This window comes from Micropterus dolomieu, linkage group LG06 (assembly GCF_021292245.1).
Source record: "Micropterus dolomieu isolate WLL.071019.BEF.003 ecotype Adirondacks linkage group LG06, ASM2129224v1, whole genome shotgun sequence".
In the NCBI taxonomy this organism is placed as follows: Eukaryota; Metazoa; Chordata; class Actinopteri; order Centrarchiformes; family Centrarchidae; genus Micropterus; species Micropterus dolomieu.
The window spans coordinates 30,133,357-30,153,277 of record NC_060155.1 but is presented as its reverse complement, the minus strand read 5'-3'; the positions used below and the strand labels follow the sequence as shown (position 1 = coordinate 30,153,277).

The following is a 19,921-nucleotide window of genomic DNA, read 5'->3' as shown; positions in this document are numbered from 1 at the left end:
CTCACCTGAGCCAGCCCTAACTATAAGCTTTATCAAAGAGGAAGGTCTTAAGCCTACTCTTAAATGTGGAGATGGTGTCTGCCTCCTGAACCCAAACTGGAACCTGGTTCCACAGGAGAGGAGCTTGATAGCTGAACGCTCTGGCTCCTAGTCTACTTTTGGAGACTCTAGGAACCACAAGTAACCCTGCATTCTGGGAGCGCAGTGCTCTGGTGGGGTAGTAAGGTACTATGAGCTCTTTAAGATAAGATGGTGCCTGACCATTAAGAGCTTTGTAGGTAAGAAGAATGATTTTACATTCTATTCTGGATTTTACTGGAAGCCAATGCAAAGAAGCTAAAACAGGAGAAATGTGATCTCTTTTCCTGGTTCCTGTCAGAACACGTGCTGCAGCATTCTGGATCAGCTGAAGAGTCTTAATGGACTTTTTCGAGCAGCCTGATAATAAGGAATTGCAGTAATCCAGCCTAGAAGTAACAAATGCATGGACTAGTTTTTCTGCATCATTTTTAGACAGGATGTTCCTGATTTTCGCAATATTACGTAGGTGAAAAAAGGCGGTCCTTGAAATCTGAAGGCAAACATGATTAACTGAATTAAATATCTGAAAGTAAGTGAAGTGAACCGGCCTCCTGCAGCAGGCTGGAATGTAAAGAATCTGTTTTAGATCATGAAGCAGAATAACTGACCCGCTGTCTCTGACTCCACCCTCAGTCCACCGTGATGGTCCTGAGGAACATGGTCGGTCCTGACGACATCGATGACGACCTGGAGGGCGAGGTCACCGAGGAGTGCGGGAAGTTCGGCCGGGTGAAGCGCGTGGTCATCTACCAGGAGCGTCAGGGCGAGGAGGACGACGCCGACGTCATCGTTAAGATCTTTGTGGAGTTTTCGGAGGCGGCCGAGATGAACCGGGCCATCCAGGCGCTCAACCACCGCTGGTTTGGAGGACGCAAGGTGGTCGCAGAGGTGTACGACCAGGAGCGCTTCGACAGCAGCGACCTGACGGCGTAGAACACACACGCTCCTCTTTCTATTTTTTTATCGCTGTTTGTCTCCAGAGAAACTTTTCTGTGCTGCGTTCAAAGGACCCGACCGCTGTTTGTCACGTTTTAACAACACGTCGCTCCTGCTGACCGTTTCCCAGATCAGCGCCGTTTATAACAGGCTGGACGCCGCTGGGGCGAAGGCTTCAGGGACCCTGGGACATCTGAGTCCTGTGAAACGCTCAGCAGGAGTGAAACATGAACGTGACTGCAGTGCAGATGTTCCCAGCAGAAACATCCGGTGTACGTCCTCTGACTGATGTTCCTGAACGCACCACACCATCACCTGTCATTGTAGCGTGGATCCACAGAGAAATAAACACCTGGATGAAGGTGTGTTCAGGTGTCAGACGCAGAAATGTGTGAATAAAACTCTTTCTTTGTTTTTTTACAGGCAGTGTGTTTTTTTTCTTCTGGTTGTCTTCAGCTTGAGCTGCCCTGTGATTGGCTGACATTTTTAAAATCGCAATAAAAGTCACTGGTTGATTGTGTTCACGCCAGCAGGTCATCGCGCAGGTCACCATCAGACGCCATCCGGGTGGCTTGTGGAAGCTACCGGAACTCAAAGATCTGCAGAGACTCAGGATCCACTTCCAGCAAGACTTGTGCAGCTCGCCGGCTGAAGAAGGTGCAGCTCGCCGGCTGACGAAGGTGCAGCTCGCCGGCTGAAGAAGGTGCAGCTCGCCGGCTGAAGAAGGTGCAGCTCGCCGGCTGAAGAAGGTGCAGCTCGCCGGCTGAAGAAGGTGCAGCTCGCCGGCTGAAGAAGGTGGAGCTCGCCGGCTGAAGAAGGTGCAGCTCGCCGGCTGAAGAAGGTGGAGCTCGCCGGCTGAAGAAGGTGCAGCTCGCCAGGTGACAGGACGGGTACGATGGAGGACGGGGCGCCTCCGGTTATGCATGCGGTAACTCAGATGTACTTCCGGAGAGGTTCCCCGTTTAAACTGACATCTTAGACGTTCTCTTTTGAAACGAGAGAGTTCGTAAGGTTTTTCTGATAAGCTGTAATTAATCAGCTGTTCTCAGCTCGAGGGTCGAAGGTGAAAACCAGTTTCAGTCTGTGCTAACTTCTCATTAGATCCGTCACATTTAAAAGTCCAGCTCTCCCAGAGACTCTGTTCTCCAACATCCAGCAGGCAGAACATGAAGAACGTGAAGTCATAAAAACACAGGATGGCTTTAGGTTTATAATCTGAAGACAGAGTTTGTTCCAAGAAGCTAACATCCTTTGGGTTTTTACTTTCTCTTTGGGAGTCTTCTTTTAATCCTACGTTCTCTTATGTTCCGCTCAGTACGAGGTTCTGTAAAAAGAAAGTCGACCTTCCTGTTTTGTCAAGAACACGTTTTTTCTTTATGGAGCTCGCTACATGGAGGGGAGCCTCGGACGAGAAGTGTGAGATGCTGGAGGTCATTTCTGTTTCTGGAAACACGTGAAAGTCATCCTGCACACCACATCCTCCCTCTCATCCCCAAAGCCCGGATGCTCGCTTCGTACCTCTGACCGATTCCTTATTCACCTGAAGATGCATTTTCAAAACCAGTTTACGTTTTCTACTTAAGAATGATTTGGTTAAATGTAGTTAATATTATTTATTACCACGAGGTTCAAAAATGATGATGTCCATGTTAATTCAACGTTTACACATCACAAAGAAAACACCTGGAATAATCCAGATGACTGGAAGAAAGCAGGCTTCAGGCTCTGCACCACCTGTAGCTGCAGGGTGATGGAGCCTGAGGGCACCACCTGCAGACGGCGCTCAGGGCCGAAAACTCTTCTGATTTTCATCCATCCATCCATCGTCAACCGCTTATCCTGCGTTCAGGGTCGCGGGGGGGCTGGAGCCAATCCCAGCTGACATCGTGCGCAAGGCAGGGTCCACCCTGGACAGGTCCTTCTGCTTTTCAATCTGTATGTATTCTAAAGACGCTTAATGAAACATAAAGCCACATCATGAACAAAACCGCTCACACAGGAAGTTACAGGGATTATTACCAGTTTCACCAAGACCTCAACGGAACGGGACATTCAGAAGTGAAGTGAAACCTTCGGCTCTGAACTCACACTGATAGACGGGTATGTAGATAGATAGATCCTGTAGTGTGTGTGTGTGTGTGTGTGTGTGTGTGTGTATAGATATAGATATATAGAGATATATATATAGATAAAGGTTAAAAATCTGTGTTTTGTCATGACTGTGATTAATTTCATCTTTAACAAACAAAATGTAAGAGCTGCAGAGTTCAGGTGACTGAGAAACGCACAGGTGGGCTTCTGCATTTTTGTACAATTACAGATAAAAAGTGAGTTATTGTAGTTTCAGGGTCAAACATTATGAATGTTTTATTGTTGTCATGTTAATCAAGAGAAATGCTTGAGCTCTGGCTTCTCCCGCCTTAATTATACACATTTACAATATATTCTTTAAAAAGTGCACAACAACATACACACTAACAATAATAATACACAACAACACACAAAAATACTATAAAATGTGTAGTTTAAATATTGACAGTCTCAGCGGAAGTGTTGCACCGTGGCTTTTATTGTGAAGGCTGTAGCCGGATGTGCGCTTGCTTGCGCCGGTGAATTTGACGTTAGCCTGTCCCTGTACGGCGGCTCGGAGGGTCAGTTCGCGCCGCTCCGCCGCTCCTGCTGACGATGGGAGACGTTCTCTGTGAAGAGCTCGAGGATTTAGTTCACTTCACGGTGCACGACCTGCCGGCACGAGGCTATGTCGTCATGGAGGAGATCCGACGTCAGGGGAAGCTCTGTGATGTCACGCTCAAGGTAACCGTGACGGGGCTCGGGGCTGGAGCTCGCGTGCTAGGCGGCTAACGGCAGCAGGAAGCTAGCTGAGGTTAGCCGGGATAACAACAGGGCTAACAGGCTAACGGCCGGTTCAGACAGGTTGCTGACGTCACACGCCGTCAGCATCAACAAGTTCATTAAAGCACACGCGGCTAACCTTTGACCTGCCGCACACCGGAAACACCTGAGACCTGCTGTCGCGCTGGACGCTGGTTGGCTGTCAGGTTGTCATGGTGATCAGAGAGGTGTCACTGTGTGTGTGTGTGTGTGTGCGTTAACATGTCAGAGTTACCTGTGTGGAAGTCTAGTGGATAAACGCTGCCGTGTCTTTAAGCTTCAGCAGGTAACTTTTATAAAACACTACATCCTCACATCCCCACAAGAACACGTGGTGGTGAGAACACTGTACAGGTGGTGAGAACACTGTACAGGTGGTGAGAACACTGTACAGGTGGTGAGAACACTGTACAGGTGAGAACACTGTACAGGTGGTGAGAACACTGTACAGGTGGTGAGAACACTGTACAGGTGAGAACACTGTACAGGTGGTGAGAACACTGTACAGGTGAGAACACTGTACAGGTGGTGAGAACACTGTGCAGGTGAGAACACTGTGCAGGTGGTGAGAACACTGTACAGGTGGTGAGAACACTGTGCAGGTGGTGAGAACACTGTACAGGTGAGAACACTGTACAGGTGGTGAAAACACTGTACAGGTGGTGAAAACACTGTACAGGTGGTGAGAACACTGTACAGGTGGTGAGAACACTGTGCAGGTGAGAACACTGTACAGGTGGTGAGAACACTGTGCAGGTGGTGAGAACACTGTGCAGGTGGTGAGAACACTGTGCAGGTGGTGAGAACACTGTGCAGGTGGTGAGAACACTGTGCAGGTGGTGAGAACACTGTACAGGTGAGAACACTGTACAGGTGAGAACACTGTACAGGTGGTGAAAACACTGTACAGGTGGTGAGAACACTGTACAGGTGGTGAGAACACTGTACAGGTGGTGAGAACACTGTGCAGGTGGTGAGAACACTGTGCAGGTGGTGAGAAGACTGTACCGGTGGTGAGAACACTGCAGGTGGTGAGAACACTGTACAGGTGGTGAGGACAATGCAGGTAAGAACACTGTACAGGTGGTGAGGACACTGCAGGTGGTGAGAACACTGTACAGGTGAGAACACTGTACAGGTGGTGAAAACACTGTACAGGTGGTGAGAACACTGTACAGGTGGTGAGAACACTGTACCGGTGGTGAGAACACTGTGCAGGTGGTGAGAACACTGTGCAGGTGGTGAGAAGACTGTACCGGTGGTGAGAACACTGCAGGTGGTGAGAACACTGTACAGGTGGTGAGAACACTGTACAGGTGGTGAGAACACTGTACAGGTGGTGAGGACAATGCAGGTAAGAACACTGTACAGGTGGTGAGGACACTGCAGGTGGTGAGAACACTGTACAGGTGGTGAGGACACTGTGCAGGTGGTGAGGACACTGTGCAGGTGGTGAGGACACTGTGCAGGTGGTGAGGACACTGTACAGGTGAGAACACTGTGCAGGTGGTGAGGACACTGTGCAGGTGGTGAGGACACTGTGCAGGTGGTGAGGACACTGTGCAGGTGGTGAGGACACTGCAGGTGGTGAGGACACTGTGCAGGTGGTGAGGACACTGCAGGTGGTGAGAACACTGTACAGGTGGTGAGGACACTGTACAGGTGAGAACACTGTGCAGGTGGTGAGGACACTGCAGGTGAGAACACTGTAAAGGTGGTGAGGACACTGTACAGGTGGTGAGGACACTGTGCAGGTGGTGAGGACACTGTGCAGGTGGTGAGGACTGTGCAGGTGGTGAAAACACTACAGGTGGTGAGGACAGTGCAGGTAAGAACACTGTACAGGTGGTGAGGACAATGCAGGTAAGAACACTGTACAGGTGGTGAGGACACTGTACAGGTGAGAACACTGTACAGGTGGTGAGAACACTGTACAGGTGGTGAGAACACTGTACAGGTGAGAACACTGTACAGGTGGTGAGGACACTGCAGGTAAGAACACTGTACAGGTGGTGAAAACACTGTACAGGTGGTGAGAACACTGCAGGTAAGAACACTGTACAGGTGGTGAAAACACTGTACAGGTGGTGAGGACAATGCAGGTAAGAACACTGTACAGGTGGTGAGGACACTGCAGGTGAGAACACTGTACAGGTGAGAACACTGTGCAGGTGGTGAGAACACTGTACAGGTGGTGAAAACACTGTACAGGTGAGAACACTGTACAGGTGGTGAAAACACTGTACAGGTGGTGAGGACAATGCAGGTAAGAACACTGTACAGGTGGTGAAAACACTGTACAGGTGGTGAGGACACTGCAGGTAAGAACACTGTACAGGTGGTGAAAACACTGTACAGGTGGTGAGGACAATGCAGGTAAGAACACTGTACAGGTGGTGAGGACAATGCAGGTAAGAACACTGTACAGGTGGTGAGGACACTGCAGGTGAGAACACTGTACAGGTGAGAACACTGTACAGGTGGTGAAAACACTGTACAGGTGAGAACACTGTACAGGTGGTGAGGACACTGCAGGTGGTGAGGACACTGCAGGTGGTGAGGACACTGCAGGTGGTGAGAACACTGTACAGGTGGTGAGAACACTGCAGGTGGTGAGAACACTGTACAGGTGGTGAGGACACTGCAGGTGAGAACACTGTACAGGTGGTGAGGACACTGCCGGTGGTGAGGACACTGCCGGTGGTGAGGACACTGTGCAGGTGGTGAGAACACTGTACAGGTGGTGAGAACACTGTACAGGTGGTGAGAACACTGTATAGGTGGTGAGAACACTGTGCAGGTGACTGTGCAGGTGGTGAGAACACTGTATAGGTGGTGAGAACACTGTGCAGGTGACTGTGCAGGTGGTGAGAACACTGTGCAGGTGACTGTGCAGGTGGTGAGAACACTGTGCAGGTGACTGTGCAGGTGGTGAGGACACTGTGCAGGTGACTGTGCAGGTGGTGAGGACACTGCAGGTGGTGAGGACACTGTGCAGGTGGTGAGAACACTGTGCAGGTGGTGAGGACACTGCAGGTGGTGAGGACACTGTGCAGGTGGTGAGAACACTGTGCAGGTGACAGTACAGGTGGTGAGGACACTGCAGGTGGTGAGGACACTGTATAGGTGGTGAGAACACTGTGCAGGTGACTGTGCAGGTGGTGAGAACACTGTGCAGGTGACTGTGCAGGTGGTGAGAACACTGTGCAGGTGACTGTGCAGGTGGTGAGGACACTGTGCAGGTGACTGTGCAGGTGGTGAGGACACTGCAGGTGGTGAGGACACTGTGCAGGTGGTGAGAACACTGTGCAGGTGGTGAGGACACTGCAGGTGGTGAGGACACTGTGCAGGTGGTGAGAACACTGTGCAGGTGACAGTACAGGTGGTGAGGACACTGCAGGTGGTGAGGACACTGTATAGGTGGTGAGAACACTGTGCAGGTGACTGTGCAGGTGGTGAGAACACTGTGCAGGTGACTGTGCAGGTGGTGAGAACACTGTGCAGGTGACTGTGCAGGTGGTGAGGACACTGTGCAGGTGACTGTGCAGGTGGTGAGGACACTGCAGGTGGTGAGGACACTGTGCAGGTGGTGAGAACACTGTGCAGGTGGTGAGGACACTGCAGGTGGTGAGGACACTGTGCAGGTGGTGAGAACACTGTGCAGGTGACAGTACAGGTGGTGAGGACACTGCAGGTGGTGAGGACACTGTATAGGTGGTGAGAACACTGTGCAGGTGACTGTGCAGGTGGTGAGAACACTGTGCAGGTGACTGTGCAGGTGGTGAGAACACTGTGCAGGTGACTGTGCAGGTGGTGGGGACACTGCAGGTGGTGAGGACACTGCAGGTGGTGAGGACACTGTGCAGGTGGTGGGGACACTGCAGGTGGTGAGGACACTGTGCAGGTGGTGAGAACACTGCAGCTGGTGAAAACACTGCAGCTGGTGAGGACACTGTGCAGGTGGTGAGGACACTGTACAGGTGGTGAAAACACTGCAGCTGGTGAGGACACTGCAGGTGGTGAGGACACTGTGCAGGTGACTGTGCAGGTGGTGAGGACACTGCAGGTGGTGAGGACACTGTGCAGGTGGTGAAAACACTGCAGGTGGTGAGGACACTGCAGGTGGTGAGGACGCTGTGCAGGTGACTGTGCAGGTGGTGAGGACACTGTACAGGTGGTGAGGACACTGTACAGGTGGTGAGGACACTGTACAGGTGGTGAGGACACTGCAGCTGGTGAGGACACTGCAGGTGGTAAGGACACTGTGCAGGTGGTGAAAACACTGCAGGTGGTGAAAACACTGTGCAGGTGGTGAGGACACTGCAGGTGGTGAAAACACTGCAGCTGGTGAGGACACTGCAGGTGGTGAGAACACTGTGCAGGTGGTGAGAACACTGTGCAGGTGGTGAGAACACTGTACAGGTGGTGAGAACACTGTAGGTGGTGAGGACACTGCAGGTGGTGAAAACACTGCAGGTGGTGAGGACACTGTGCAGGTGGTGAGGACACTGTGCAGGTGACTGTGAGGACACTGTGCAGGTGACTGTGCAGGTGGTGAGGACACTGCAGGTGGTGAGGACACTGTGCAGGTGGTGAAAACACTGCAGGTGGTGAGGACACTGCAGGTGGTGAGGACACTGTGCAGGTGACTGTGCAGGTGGTGAGGACACTGTACAGGTGGTGAGGACACTGCAGCTGGTGAGGACACTGCAGGTGGTGAGAACACTGTGCAGGTGGTGAGGACACTGTACAGGTGGTGAGGACACTGCAGCTGGTGAGGACACTGCAGGTGGTGAGAACACTGTGCAGGTGGTGAGGACACTGTACAGGTGGTGAGGACACTGTGCAGGTGGTGAGGACACTGTGCAGGTGGTGAAAACACTGCAGGTGGTGAGGACACTGCAGCTGGTGAGGACACTGTGCAGGTGGTGAAAACACTGCAGGTGGTGAAAACACTGCAGGTGGTGAAAACACTGCAGCTGGTGAGGACACTGTGCAGGTGGTGAAAACACTGCAGGTGGTGAAAACACTGCAGCTGGTGAGGACACTGTGCAGGTGGTGAAAACACTGCAGGTGGTGAAAACACTGCAGGTGGTGAAAACACTGTACAGGTGGTGAGAACACTGCAGCTGGTGAGGACACTGCAGGTGGTGAGAACACTGTGCAGGTGGTGAGAACACTGTACAGGTGGTGAGAACACTGTGCAGGTGGTGAAAACACTGCAGGTGGTGAGGACACTGCAGGTGGTGAGAACACTGTACAGGTGGTGAGAACACTGTACAGGTGGTGAGAACACTGCAGGTGGTGAGGACACTGTGCAGGTGGTGAAAACACTGCAGGTGGTGAGGACACTGCAGCTGGTGAGGACACTGTGCAGGTGGTGAGAACACTGTACAGGTGGTGAGAACACTGTACAGGTGGTGAGAACACTACAGGTGGTGAGAACACTGCAGCTGGTGAGGACACTGTGCAGGTGGTGAGAACACTGTACAGGTGGTGAGAACACTGCAGGTGGTGAAAACACTGCAGCTGGTGAGGACACTGTGCAGGTGGTGAAAACACTGCAGCTGGTGAGGACACTGTGCAGGTGGTGAAAACACTGCAGCTGGTGAGGACACTGTGCAGGTGGTGAAAACACTGCAGCTGGTGAGGACACTGTGCAGGTGGTGAAAACACTGCAGGTGGTGAAAACACTGTACAGGTGGTGAAAACACTGCAGGTGGTGAAAACACTGCAGCTGGTGAAAACACTGCAGCTGGTGAGGACACTGTGCAGGTGGTGAAAACACTGCAGGTGGTGAAAACACTGCAGGTGGTGAGGACACTGCAGGTGGTGAGAACCCTGTATACTGATATCTTCTTGTCCTCTGCAGGTTGGGGATCATAAGTTCAGCGCTCACCGGATCGTTCTGGCGGCCTCCATCCCGTACTTTCACGCCATGTTCACCAACGACATGGTGGAGTGTAAACAGGACGAGATCCTGATGCACGGCATGGACCCCAGGTAACCAGAGACCAGTACAGGTACAGGTACTTTCCTCCCGGTGTGAACAGTCTGACCCAGTCCCTGTCTCCCACAGCGCTCTGGAGGCCCTGATCAACTTCGCCTACAGCGGCCATGTTGCCATCGACCAGCAGAACGTTCAGGCTCTTCTGATTGGCTCGAGCTTCCTGCAGCTGCAGAACGTTAAAGATGCCTGCTGCTCCTTCCTGCAGGAGAGGTCAGGAGAGTCTGTCTCTAAATCTGAGTCTGTCTTTGAGTCTTTGAGTCTGTCTCTGTCTCTGAGTCTGAGTCTCTCTCTTAGTCTTTCTCTGAGTCCAAGTCTGTCTCTGTGTCTGAGTCTGTCTCTAAGTCTCTGTGTCCTCTGGTCTTCGGTGTCCAGGTTACATCCGAAGAACTGTCTGGGGGTGCGACAGTTTGCAGAGACCATGATGTGTACAACTCTGTACGACTCAGCCAGCAGCTTCCTTCACCAGCACTTTGTGGAGGTCTCTGTGTCCGAGGAGTTCCTGGGTCTGAGGACGGAGGAGGTGCTGGAGCTGGTGGGCTGTGACGAACTCAACATCAAGGCAGAGGAACAGGTGAGACGCCACACATGTGAGGTTAGTCGAATGTGTTGTACCTGTGCAGGTGTGTGAGGTGTGTTGAATATGTTGTACCTGTGCATGTGTGTGAGATACGTCGAATGTGTTGTACCTGTGTGAGGTGTGTCGAATGTGTTGTACCTGTGTGAGGTGTGTCGAATGTGTTGTGCAGGTGTGTGAGGTGTGTCGAATGTGTTGTACCTGTCTGAGGTGTGTCGAATGTGTTGTACCTGTCTGAGGTGTGTCGAATGTGTTGTACCTGTCTGAGGTGTGTCGAATGTGTTGTACCTGTCTGAGGTGTGTCGAATGTGTTGTACCTGTCTGAGGTGTGTCGAATGTGTTGTACCTGTGTGAGGTGTGTCGAATGTGTTGTACCTGTGTGAGGTGTGTCGAATGTGTTGTACCTGTGTGAGGTGTGTCGAATGTGTTGTACCTGTGTGAGGTGTGTCGAATGTGTTGTACCTGTGTGAGGTTCGTCGAATGTGTTGTGCAGGTGTGTGAGGTGTGTCGAATGTGTTGTGCAGGTGTGTGAGGTGTGTCGAATGTGTTGTACCTGTGTGAGGTTCGTCGAATGTGTTGTACCTGTGTGAGGTTCGTCGAATGTGTTGTACCTGTCTGAGGTTCGTCGAATGTGTTGTACCTGTGTGAGGTGTGTCGAATGTGTTGTACCTGTGTGAGGTGTGTTGTACCTGTGTGAGGTGTGTGAGGTACGTCGAATGTGTTGTACCTGTGTGAGGTGTGTCGAATGTGTTGTGCAGGTGTGTGAGGTGTGTCGAATGTGTTGTGCAGGTGTGTGAGGTGTGTCGAATGTGTTGTGCAGGTGTGTGAGGTGTGTCGAATGTGTTGTACCTGTGTGAGGTGTTGTACCTGTGTGAGGTGTGTTGTACCTGTGCAGGTGTGTGAGATACGTCGAATGTGTTGTACCTGTGCAGGTGTGTGAGGTGTGTCGAATGTGTTGTACCTGTGTGAGGTGTGTCGAATGTGTTTTATTTGTGCAGGTGTATGAGGTGTGTTGAATTTGTTTTACTTGTGAAGGTGTATGAGGCGGTGCTGGCCTGGGTTCATCATGACCGGGACCGGAGGGAGTCTCTGCTGCCGGAGCTGCTGTCAAAGATCAGACTTCCTCTGTGTCGACCTCAGTTCCTCTCAGACAGAGTCCAGCAGGACGACCTCGTACGCTGCTGCCATAGATGCAGGTGAGACAAAAAAGCCCACATTTGTCTCTTTGTACAATAGGGCTGAGACATTATACTCTCTCTCTGACTCTGTCTCTGACTCTTTCTCTGACTCTTACTCTATATCTGACTCTGTCTCTGACTCTGGGTCTGTCTATGACTCTATCTCTATCTCTGACTCTGTATCTGACACTGTCTCTATCTCTGACTCTGTGTCTGACACTGTCTGTCTATGATTCTGTGTCTGTCTATGATTCTGTGTCTGTCTATGTCTCTGTGTCTGACGCTGTGTCTGTCTCTGACTCTATCTCTGACTCTGTGTCTGACACTGTGTCTGTCTATGATTCTGTGTCTGTCTCTATCTCTGACTCTGTGTCTGACTCTTACTCTATATCTGACTCTGACTCTGGGTCTATTTATCACTATATCTCTGTCTCTGACACTGTCTGTCTCTATCTCTGACTCTTACTCTCTCTTACTCTATCTCTGACTCTATCTCTGTATTTGACTCTTACTCTATCTCTGACTCTATCTCTGTATTTGACTCTGACTCTGTCTCTATCTCTGACTCTATCTCTGTCTCTGTATTTGACTCTGTCTCTGACTCTCCCTGACTCTTTCTCTATCTCTGACTCTATCTCTGTATTTGACTCTTACTCTATCTCTGTCTTTATCTCTGTCTCTATCTCTGTATTTGACCCTATCTCTGTCTCTGACTCTGTCTCTGACTCATCTCTGTCTCTGTATTTGACTCTCTCTGACTCTCTCTTTATTTGACTCTGTCTCTGACTCTGACTTTTTCTCTGTCTCTATCTCTGTATTTGACTCTCTCTCTGTTTTTGACTCTCTCTGTCTCTTACTCTGTCTCTGACTCTGTCTCTATCTCTGACTCTATCTCTGTCTCTGTATTTGACTCTGTCTCTGACTCTCTCTGACTCTGTCTCTATCTCTGACTCTATCTCTGTATTTGACTCTTACTCTATCTCTGTCTCTGACTTTATCTCTGTCTCTATCTCTGTATTTGACCCTATCTCTGTCTCTGACTCTTATCTCTGACTCTGTCTCTGACTCATCTCTGTCTCTGTCTTTGTATTTGACTCTGTCTCTGACTCTCTCTTTATTTGACTCTGACTCTATCTCTGTATTTGACTCTATCTCTGTCTCTCACTCTATCTCTCTCTCTGACCCTATCTCTGTCTCTATCTCTGTATTTGACTCTCTCTGTCTCTTACTCTCTCTCTGACTCTTACTCTGTCTCTGACTCTTACTCTTACTCTATCTCTGACTCTAACTCTATCTCTATCTCTGTCTCTATCTCTGTATTTGACTCTTACTCTATATCTGACTCTGGGTCTGTCTATGACACTGTGTCTCTGACTCTTTCTCTGACTCTTACTCTGTATCTGACTCTGGGTCTGTCTATGACTATCTCTATCTCTGACTCTGTGTCTGACTCTGTCTCTATCTCTAACTCTGACTCTGTGTCTGACACTGTCTGTCTCTGTCTCCGTGTCTGTGTCTGACTCTGTCTGTCTCTATCTCTGAATTTGACTCTGTCTCTGTCTCTGTCTCTTACTCTATCTCTGTCTCTTTATTTGACTCTGACTCTATCGCTTCCTGTCAGAGATCTGGTGGATGAAGCCAAAGACTTCCACCTGATGCCAGAGCGTCGTCCTCACCTGCCGGCCTTCAAGACCAGACAGAGGTGCTGCACGTCCATCACAGGACTCATCTACGCTGTGGGAGGACTCAACAGCTCAGGTACCCTGCCCACCTGTCTGTCCGAACACACCTGTCTGTCTGTAGAGCTGACAGGTAAGAGCTGACTGTGATTGGCTGAGAGTCCCATCAATCAAGGCGTGTCTAAATCAGGTTATTGTTCTGCCACGCTGTGATACAGGAGCCGCTCACCTGAACACTAATGACAGGGTTAGCTGTACAGACATGCTGCTGGTAGCTTGTGATGGCCGTTTCCTCTAAGGAAAGCTGGTTAATGTGATCATTGTTGTTCACCTGTTGTGATTATTGATCAGCCTGGACCAGGAGTGCAGCGCCAAGCAAGTACATGTTAGAAAGTTTACTCTTGTTGAAATGCTTTAATGTTTAATATGTGTGCATGGTGTGGGCTCCTGGGGGTCAGTTAAATGACATAGAGCAGAAACAACAGGGGCCGCAGTGCTGCAGCAGAACGTCTACAGGAAGTTGGTCCCTCAGTGGTGATCACAGCTGTGAAGGTTTGTCATTCAGTTCAACACAGTTTGGTCACAGCAGCGCCTGGTGGACGGTGGAGGAACTGCAGCTGCTGAGCAGGCTGCTGATTAGTTGGGGACGTCAGGGGTTGTCACAGATCAGCTGATTGTCTTTGTGGGTTTTTTTCAGGTGACTCCTTAAACGTGGTCGAAGTGTTCGATCCAATTGGGAACTTCTGGGAGCGCTGTCAGCCGATGAGGACGGCTCGCAGCAGAGTGGGCGTGGCCGTCGTTAACGGTCTGCTGTACGCCATTGGTGGATACGACGGCCAGTCGAGGCTCAGCACGGTGGAGGTTTACAACCCGGAGACGGACAGCTGGACACGCGTGTCGAGCATGAACAGCCAGCGCAGGTCAATACCTGATCAGTCCTGAGCAGTACTGATCAATACACTGACCAATATCACTCAGCACACTGATCCTAAAACATGTTGTTGTCCTCAGCGCCATGGGAACGGTTGTGATTGACGGGCACATCTATGTGTGCGGCGGCTACGACGGAAAATCATCTCTGAACTCAGTGGAGTGTTACTCTCCAGAGACCGACAGGTGAGTCTCACCCGACAGCAGTTAACTTCATGCAGTACTGTATACCAGGTTGGCTGACTCCTGACTGTCAGAAGTCATTAGCCTGGGGGTTCCCTCCCTTTTTCCACCCTGCTCTGTAAACGTTTTGTTCGTGTGGTTTTAGTTTCAGCAGACTGTGTTTGAGACTTAGATGAAGATCAGATCAGATTTTATGACCAACGACCGGCTGATTCCAGATTTCACACACGTTTACCTGCGACTGTCTTCATATTTTGCTCAGCTGCAGGTCTGCGTTCCAATAATTCTGATACTGATGATAATCTGCTGCAGGTGGACGGTGGTGACGGAGATGAGTGCGAGCCGCAGTGCTGCCGGGGTGACCGTGTTTGACGGACGCATCTTTGTCTCTGGCGGCCATGACGGTTTACAGATCTTCAACACGGTCAGCTGATCAGCCCCAGCTGAGTCAGATAACTGTCCTGCCTGTTAACACAGCGTACTTACATATGTGTAGTCCTGAATGAAGTTCTTGATGTGTTTTGTGTTGTTCTTCCCCTCCCGTCCTGCAGGTGGAGTACTACAACCACCACACTAACCGATGGCACCCGGCGGCAGCCATGATGAACAAGCGGTGCCGTCACGGGGCGGCGGCGCTCGGCAGTCACATGTACGTTGCGGGGGGTTACGACGGCTCGGGCTTCCTGAGCGGGGCGGAGGTGTTCAGCTCAGTGTCGGGTCAGTGGAGCCTCCTGGTGGCCATGAACACGCGGCGCAGCCGAGTGTCGCTGGTCTCCACGTCGGGGCGTCTGTACGCTGTGGGCGGCTACGACGGACAGTCCAACCTCAGCTCTGTGGAGAAGTACAACCCCGACACCAACCGCTGGACCTTCATGGCCCCCATGGTCTGCCACGAGGGGGGGGTCGGCGTCGGCTGCGTCCCGCTGCAGCCCGCCTAAACCATCTGATCAGAGGCTGAGGACTGACGTGTTACTGACGGCTGCAGGCGGCGAGGCGGCGCCCTCCGCTGGCGTTCACTGAGCTTTATCGCTGTTCGACGGCTGGGCTCAGACCTGCACACTGACGCCAGGTCTGCGGGATTATGGGTAAAAACTGTAGAGCTAGCTGCTAGCGTTGTGCTATTAGCGAGCGTGTGGACTGATTAATGTGATTGATTTTATACTTGATTGAAACGACCAACAGGAAGTGACTTCCTCTCCGAAACAAACAAAGCTGCTGACTTGAACCAGGACGGCCGCTCTGATGCGTTTCCTGCGGCCGAGGTCACAGCTGTGGTATTGATCGGCTGGGTGATGGACCGACAGGAAGTAGAGCTGCTGACGTATTTATAAGACCGCGGCAAATTAAAAACCCGAAGCAGCTCTGACTTGTGTGTAAAAATGGTAAAAAGTAAAAATGTTGTTGCTAATCTGATAGATGCTAACATGCTAACACCAACACATGGGCTGTTTAGGAGCCAGTAAGAGGACAGAAAAATTAAAGCTCCTCAGAGGTCGTAGTAAAGCCTGGAAGAGTTCACAGTCAGACTGTCCCATTAACAGCAGCTGAATTAGCTGTTAGCAGCTCCCGTTAGCGGCAGCTCCCGTTAGCGGCAGCTCCCGTTAGCGGCAGATCCCGTTAGCGGCAGATCCCGTTAGCAGTTAGCATGGATGTACAGTCAGCTTCTCAGGAGGTTCTGCAACGTCTCTCTCTGGTTTCTGAGTTTGTTTTGGACCCTCAGAGGTCCTGAAGTCATTGAACTTGTGTCCGGTTCTGACTGTGAGAACGAGTTTTGACAGAAATCCACCTCCTGTAGTATCTGTTCCTTCTTCAGCTCTCCGGCGCCCCCCTTTGTCTTCTGTCTGAGTCCTGCTGAATGCCCCCCTAACCTGTCGGGCCTTATATCTGAACAGTAGTACCCATGTCTATCCTGCGGGGGGCGCTAGAGGACAGCTGAGGGGTTCCTGCTGTGAGAACCTGAACAGGAGATGTTCCCACAGCGTTTAATACACTTGTGATCGTTTCCTAATGGCCTAATAATGATTGATGAGGCGTCAGACAGCCAATCAGCTGCTGGAGAGATTCACCTCAATAATTCTGATCATAATCATGATGTTTATCAATAAACAACCTTCTGTGAATCTATTAAAACGTATTGAACCATAATGAATAATGACTGTTGTGGAAACCGGGTGCGTCATTGTTAGCGTTACGGAGACTTCCAGAGCTTTCAGCTGTGGTCTTCCTCAGCAGATTGATCTTCCTCAGTTGCCATGGAGACAGTTCAGTTGTTGTCACGTGACCTGATTTTGGGATATGGAGGTCCGTCTGGCGGGTGAAGACCAGGGTCCAAAGTAAATCTGAGCGCAGCTGTTAATAGTTTATTGACTCACCTCACCAAGCTCCACCAGCCAGGACTTTATTTGTATCGATTAATTTATGACTGACTTTGAGGTTTGTGGATCATTAAAGAGGTGCTGTTTCCTGACCGGACGTCTGCTCTTTATTCTTCATCATCGTCATTCATACTTCCTGCCTGATGTGTGTGGTACACAGGTCCTGTACTTGGGTAAAAGTACAGATACCCTTTCTAAATAACACTCCACTAAAAGTCTTCAATTTAAATTTCTACTTGAGTCAAAAGTACCTGCTTTTAAAAATACTGAAGTAAAAAGTACTATTAGTGTGGTTGTGTTTGTCAGACATGACCAACAGAATTAAACATGTTGTTATAAACAGGTTTCAGTATTAATTCAGTAATCAGAGCCTTTACTATAGTAAAAGTACTAATACCACAATGTAAAAATACTGTGTTACAAGTCCTGTATTGAAGTTGTTACTAAAGTAAAAGTATGTGAGTATATTTAGGAAAATGTGCTGAAAGTATTAAATGTTAAAGTACTTCATGTGACTGTTGTACTATTATATATTAGATTATTATTCTTCCTCATCATCAATGCTGCTGTCGTTGAGCTGAAGCTCATTTGAACTATAACTCATAATTCTCGATCAATAAGCTGATTCTTTTCTCCACTGATTCTGAAAGTAGTGAGAAACACAGTGACCCAGAACCCAAAGCTCAACATTATTCACTGATCAATAAAAATATTTAAAAGGAACCAAAAAACCATCAGATGTTTTTACATGAAAAATGTTTTAAACCATCAGTCTAATGATCCTGTCAGCTGTACAAACTATTGGAGTTTAATTTATAACTAAACATCAGATTTTATAAACTCTTCATGTGTAAAAAAGTAACTGAAGCTGTCACATAAATGTAGAGAAGTCGGCATGAAAAAAAAAAAAACTTAAGTAAAGTTCAAGTACCCCAAGTTTGTACTTAAATACAGTACCTGAGTAAATGTACTGTCTTGAACCAAACTGTGTGTAAAAAACAGGGTGTTCTGCAGCAGTGACAGAGACACGGAGCCGTTTCACCTGTAAACTCCTTTATTATCTCAAACAGAAACAATCATCATCCTCAAAGTTCAGCTGCAAAATATCAGAAAAAGTGTTTCATCGATCACCTGCTGTGATGTCATCACTTCAGAGTGAAACGGGTAACACACACCCGTTCAGCCCCGACAGAGGTCTTCTTTAAACGTGCTACGCAGGCGCTCTGCGGTGTTTACATACACGTCGCTGCTGATTGGGTAACACCTGTGACACGCCCACCACACGAGAGGAAACGTACCTCACAGCCAGTTTAACGCCGTCCCCCTGACATCCTCTGAAACACCAGAGTCAGCGTGTCCTCATGCTGTTTGTTAGGTGCGTTGTTTTTATTTATTTCATGAAGAGGTCAAAAGTATTGAACACTAGTTTAACGGTGCATTCAGGGACCCCTGTCACCTCAGTCATCAAGTGGTCATGTGACCACATAATAACTCCCAGGTGGTGTTGATGTCTCGCAGGTAACTCCATCCCCTGAAGTGGACCGCTGAAAAGGCACGAAGGCGCCAACATTTCATATCGTATGTTACCATGTTTTCTGTCCTAAGAGTCGTAAACGCTCTGAAGGATCTGACCAATCAAACATGGCCGCCTCCCGTCATGGCGTCAACTCACGGTGTGAGGCTGCTGACGTGAAGGCAACACGAGCACCTTGTATCTCTACGCCACATCATGTGTGACGTGAACGCAGAATAATACTGTATATTATTGATAAATCCAGTTGCATTGTGGGAAATGTGTTCAGTGTACTTTCACACGTGTCACGCAGACAGAAGACAGGTCCAGGGTTCAGGCGTGTTGTTGTGGAGAGGAGACGCTTGGACCCGGGATGATGACGCACATCATGACACGTTTGTTGCGTCGCTCTCACGGTCGTGTCTGTTGTGACGGTAACACTAACTTGACACTCACCACCTTGGACTTTAGAGATTCAGGAAACTAAACTGAGACCCGAAGCGTTTTAATTCTTACAGAAGCACTCAACTCAAGTCCAAACGAAGCAATCCAGAACCCCAGAACCCTCTACAGTCTGGACCTGAGCACCAGTTCAGGCCGGGTCTAGGTGTTCTGGGATCAGGTTTACCTGAGGACTCACTGATAGAGCAGAAACCCTTTCAGATCACATGACTTCAGATCTTCACTCTGATTCGCTGCCTCCTGTTGATCACTGTTCACTCTGGACTTCCTGCTGCAGGTTCTCAGCATCATTCACACCTGCACACGTCACCAGCTAGAAAATCCTCCAGCAGAGACCAGTTCAACCTCACAGAGTCCACGTTTGTCTGAATAAACACAAACATCCACAAAGTCTCTGCTGGACTTGAGTCTGCTCCTCAGATCCTCCACTGGGGTCACTGTCCTGGAGGTCCTGGAGTGTCGGTCCTGGAGTCTGGAGGAACAGAAGCACTGGCAGCTCCCTCAGGCTCTGAATGCAGACCTGAACACCTAGACAGGTAATTATAAAAGTGTGTTATGATATTTTCATGTGACATGAAAGAGAACATTCAGAGATCAGCTGACCGACCATATCTGCCTTTATCTCCTAATGTTCCTAACTTGCTGTTTGAGAGTTCACCGGGAACTTAAACAGCAAGTCTGGTCCAGATGATGTCAGGGGGTCACTGTGGTCCTGATGATGTCAGGGGGTCACTGTGGTCATGTCAGGGGGTCACTGTGGTCCTGATGATGTCAGGGGGTCGCTGTGGTCCTGATGATGTCAGGGGGTCACTGCGGTCCTGATGATGTCAGGGGGTCACTGTGGTCCTGATGATGTCAGGGGGTCACTGTGGTCCTGATGATGTCAGGGGGTCACTGCGGTCCTGATGATGTCAGGGGGTCGCTGTGGTCCTGATGATGTCAGGGGGTCACTGTGGTCCTGATGATGTCAGGGGGTCGCTGTGGTCCTGATGATGTCAGGGGGTCACTGCGGTCCTGATGATGTCAGGGGGTCGCTGTGGTCATGTCAGGGGGTCACTGTGGTCCTGATGATGTCAGGGGGTCACTGTGGTCCTGATGATGTCAGGGG

General features: G+C 49.9%; 3 protein-coding genes across 4 annotated transcripts in view; 2 read left to right on the top strand and 1 right to left on the bottom strand.

The window, feature by feature from the left end:
• puf60a (poly-U binding splicing factor a) overlaps positions 1 to 1,437 on the top strand; it is a 9,604-nt gene extending 8,167 nt beyond the window's left edge. The window contains exon 10 of the mRNA XM_046052094.1: positions 715 to 1,437. Coding sequence (XP_045908050.1) covers positions 715 to 1,014 — 300 coding nt within the window. The 3' untranslated portion in view covers positions 1,015 to 1,437. The remainder of the gene's footprint in view (positions 1 to 714) is intronic.
• A 180-nt stretch (positions 1,438 to 1,617) lies between these two features.
• klhl18 (kelch-like family member 18) lies at positions 1,618 to 16,930 on the top strand. 2 transcript variants are annotated; one of them, XM_046051203.1, is made up of 10 exons: positions 1,618 to 3,117; positions 9,782 to 9,912; positions 9,989 to 10,129; positions 10,292 to 10,490; positions 11,529 to 11,689; positions 13,293 to 13,429; positions 14,048 to 14,270; positions 14,362 to 14,466; positions 14,776 to 14,887; positions 15,015 to 16,930. In XM_046051203.1, the coding sequence occupies exons 2-10, from the start codon at positions 9,848 to 9,850 to the stop codon at positions 15,399 to 15,401; spliced, it is 1,530 nt and encodes a 509-aa protein (XP_045907159.1). In that variant the 5' UTR covers positions 1,618 to 3,117; positions 9,782 to 9,847; the 3' UTR covers positions 15,402 to 16,930. The 2 variants fall into 2 exon arrangements, with proteins under 2 accessions (XP_045907159.1, XP_045907158.1); XM_046051202.1 differs by lacking the exon at positions 1,618 to 3,117 and adding an exon at positions 3,637 to 3,831.
• A 944-nt stretch (positions 16,931 to 17,874) lies between these two features.
• Positions 17,875 to 19,921, bottom strand: part of bfsp2 (beaded filament structural protein 2, phakinin) — an 8,620-nt gene continuing 6,573 nt past the window's right edge. The window contains exon 7 of the mRNA XM_046051216.1: positions 17,875 to 19,341. Coding sequence (XP_045907172.1) covers positions 19,248 to 19,341 — 94 coding nt within the window. The 3' untranslated portion in view covers positions 17,875 to 19,247. The remainder of the gene's footprint in view (positions 19,342 to 19,921) is intronic.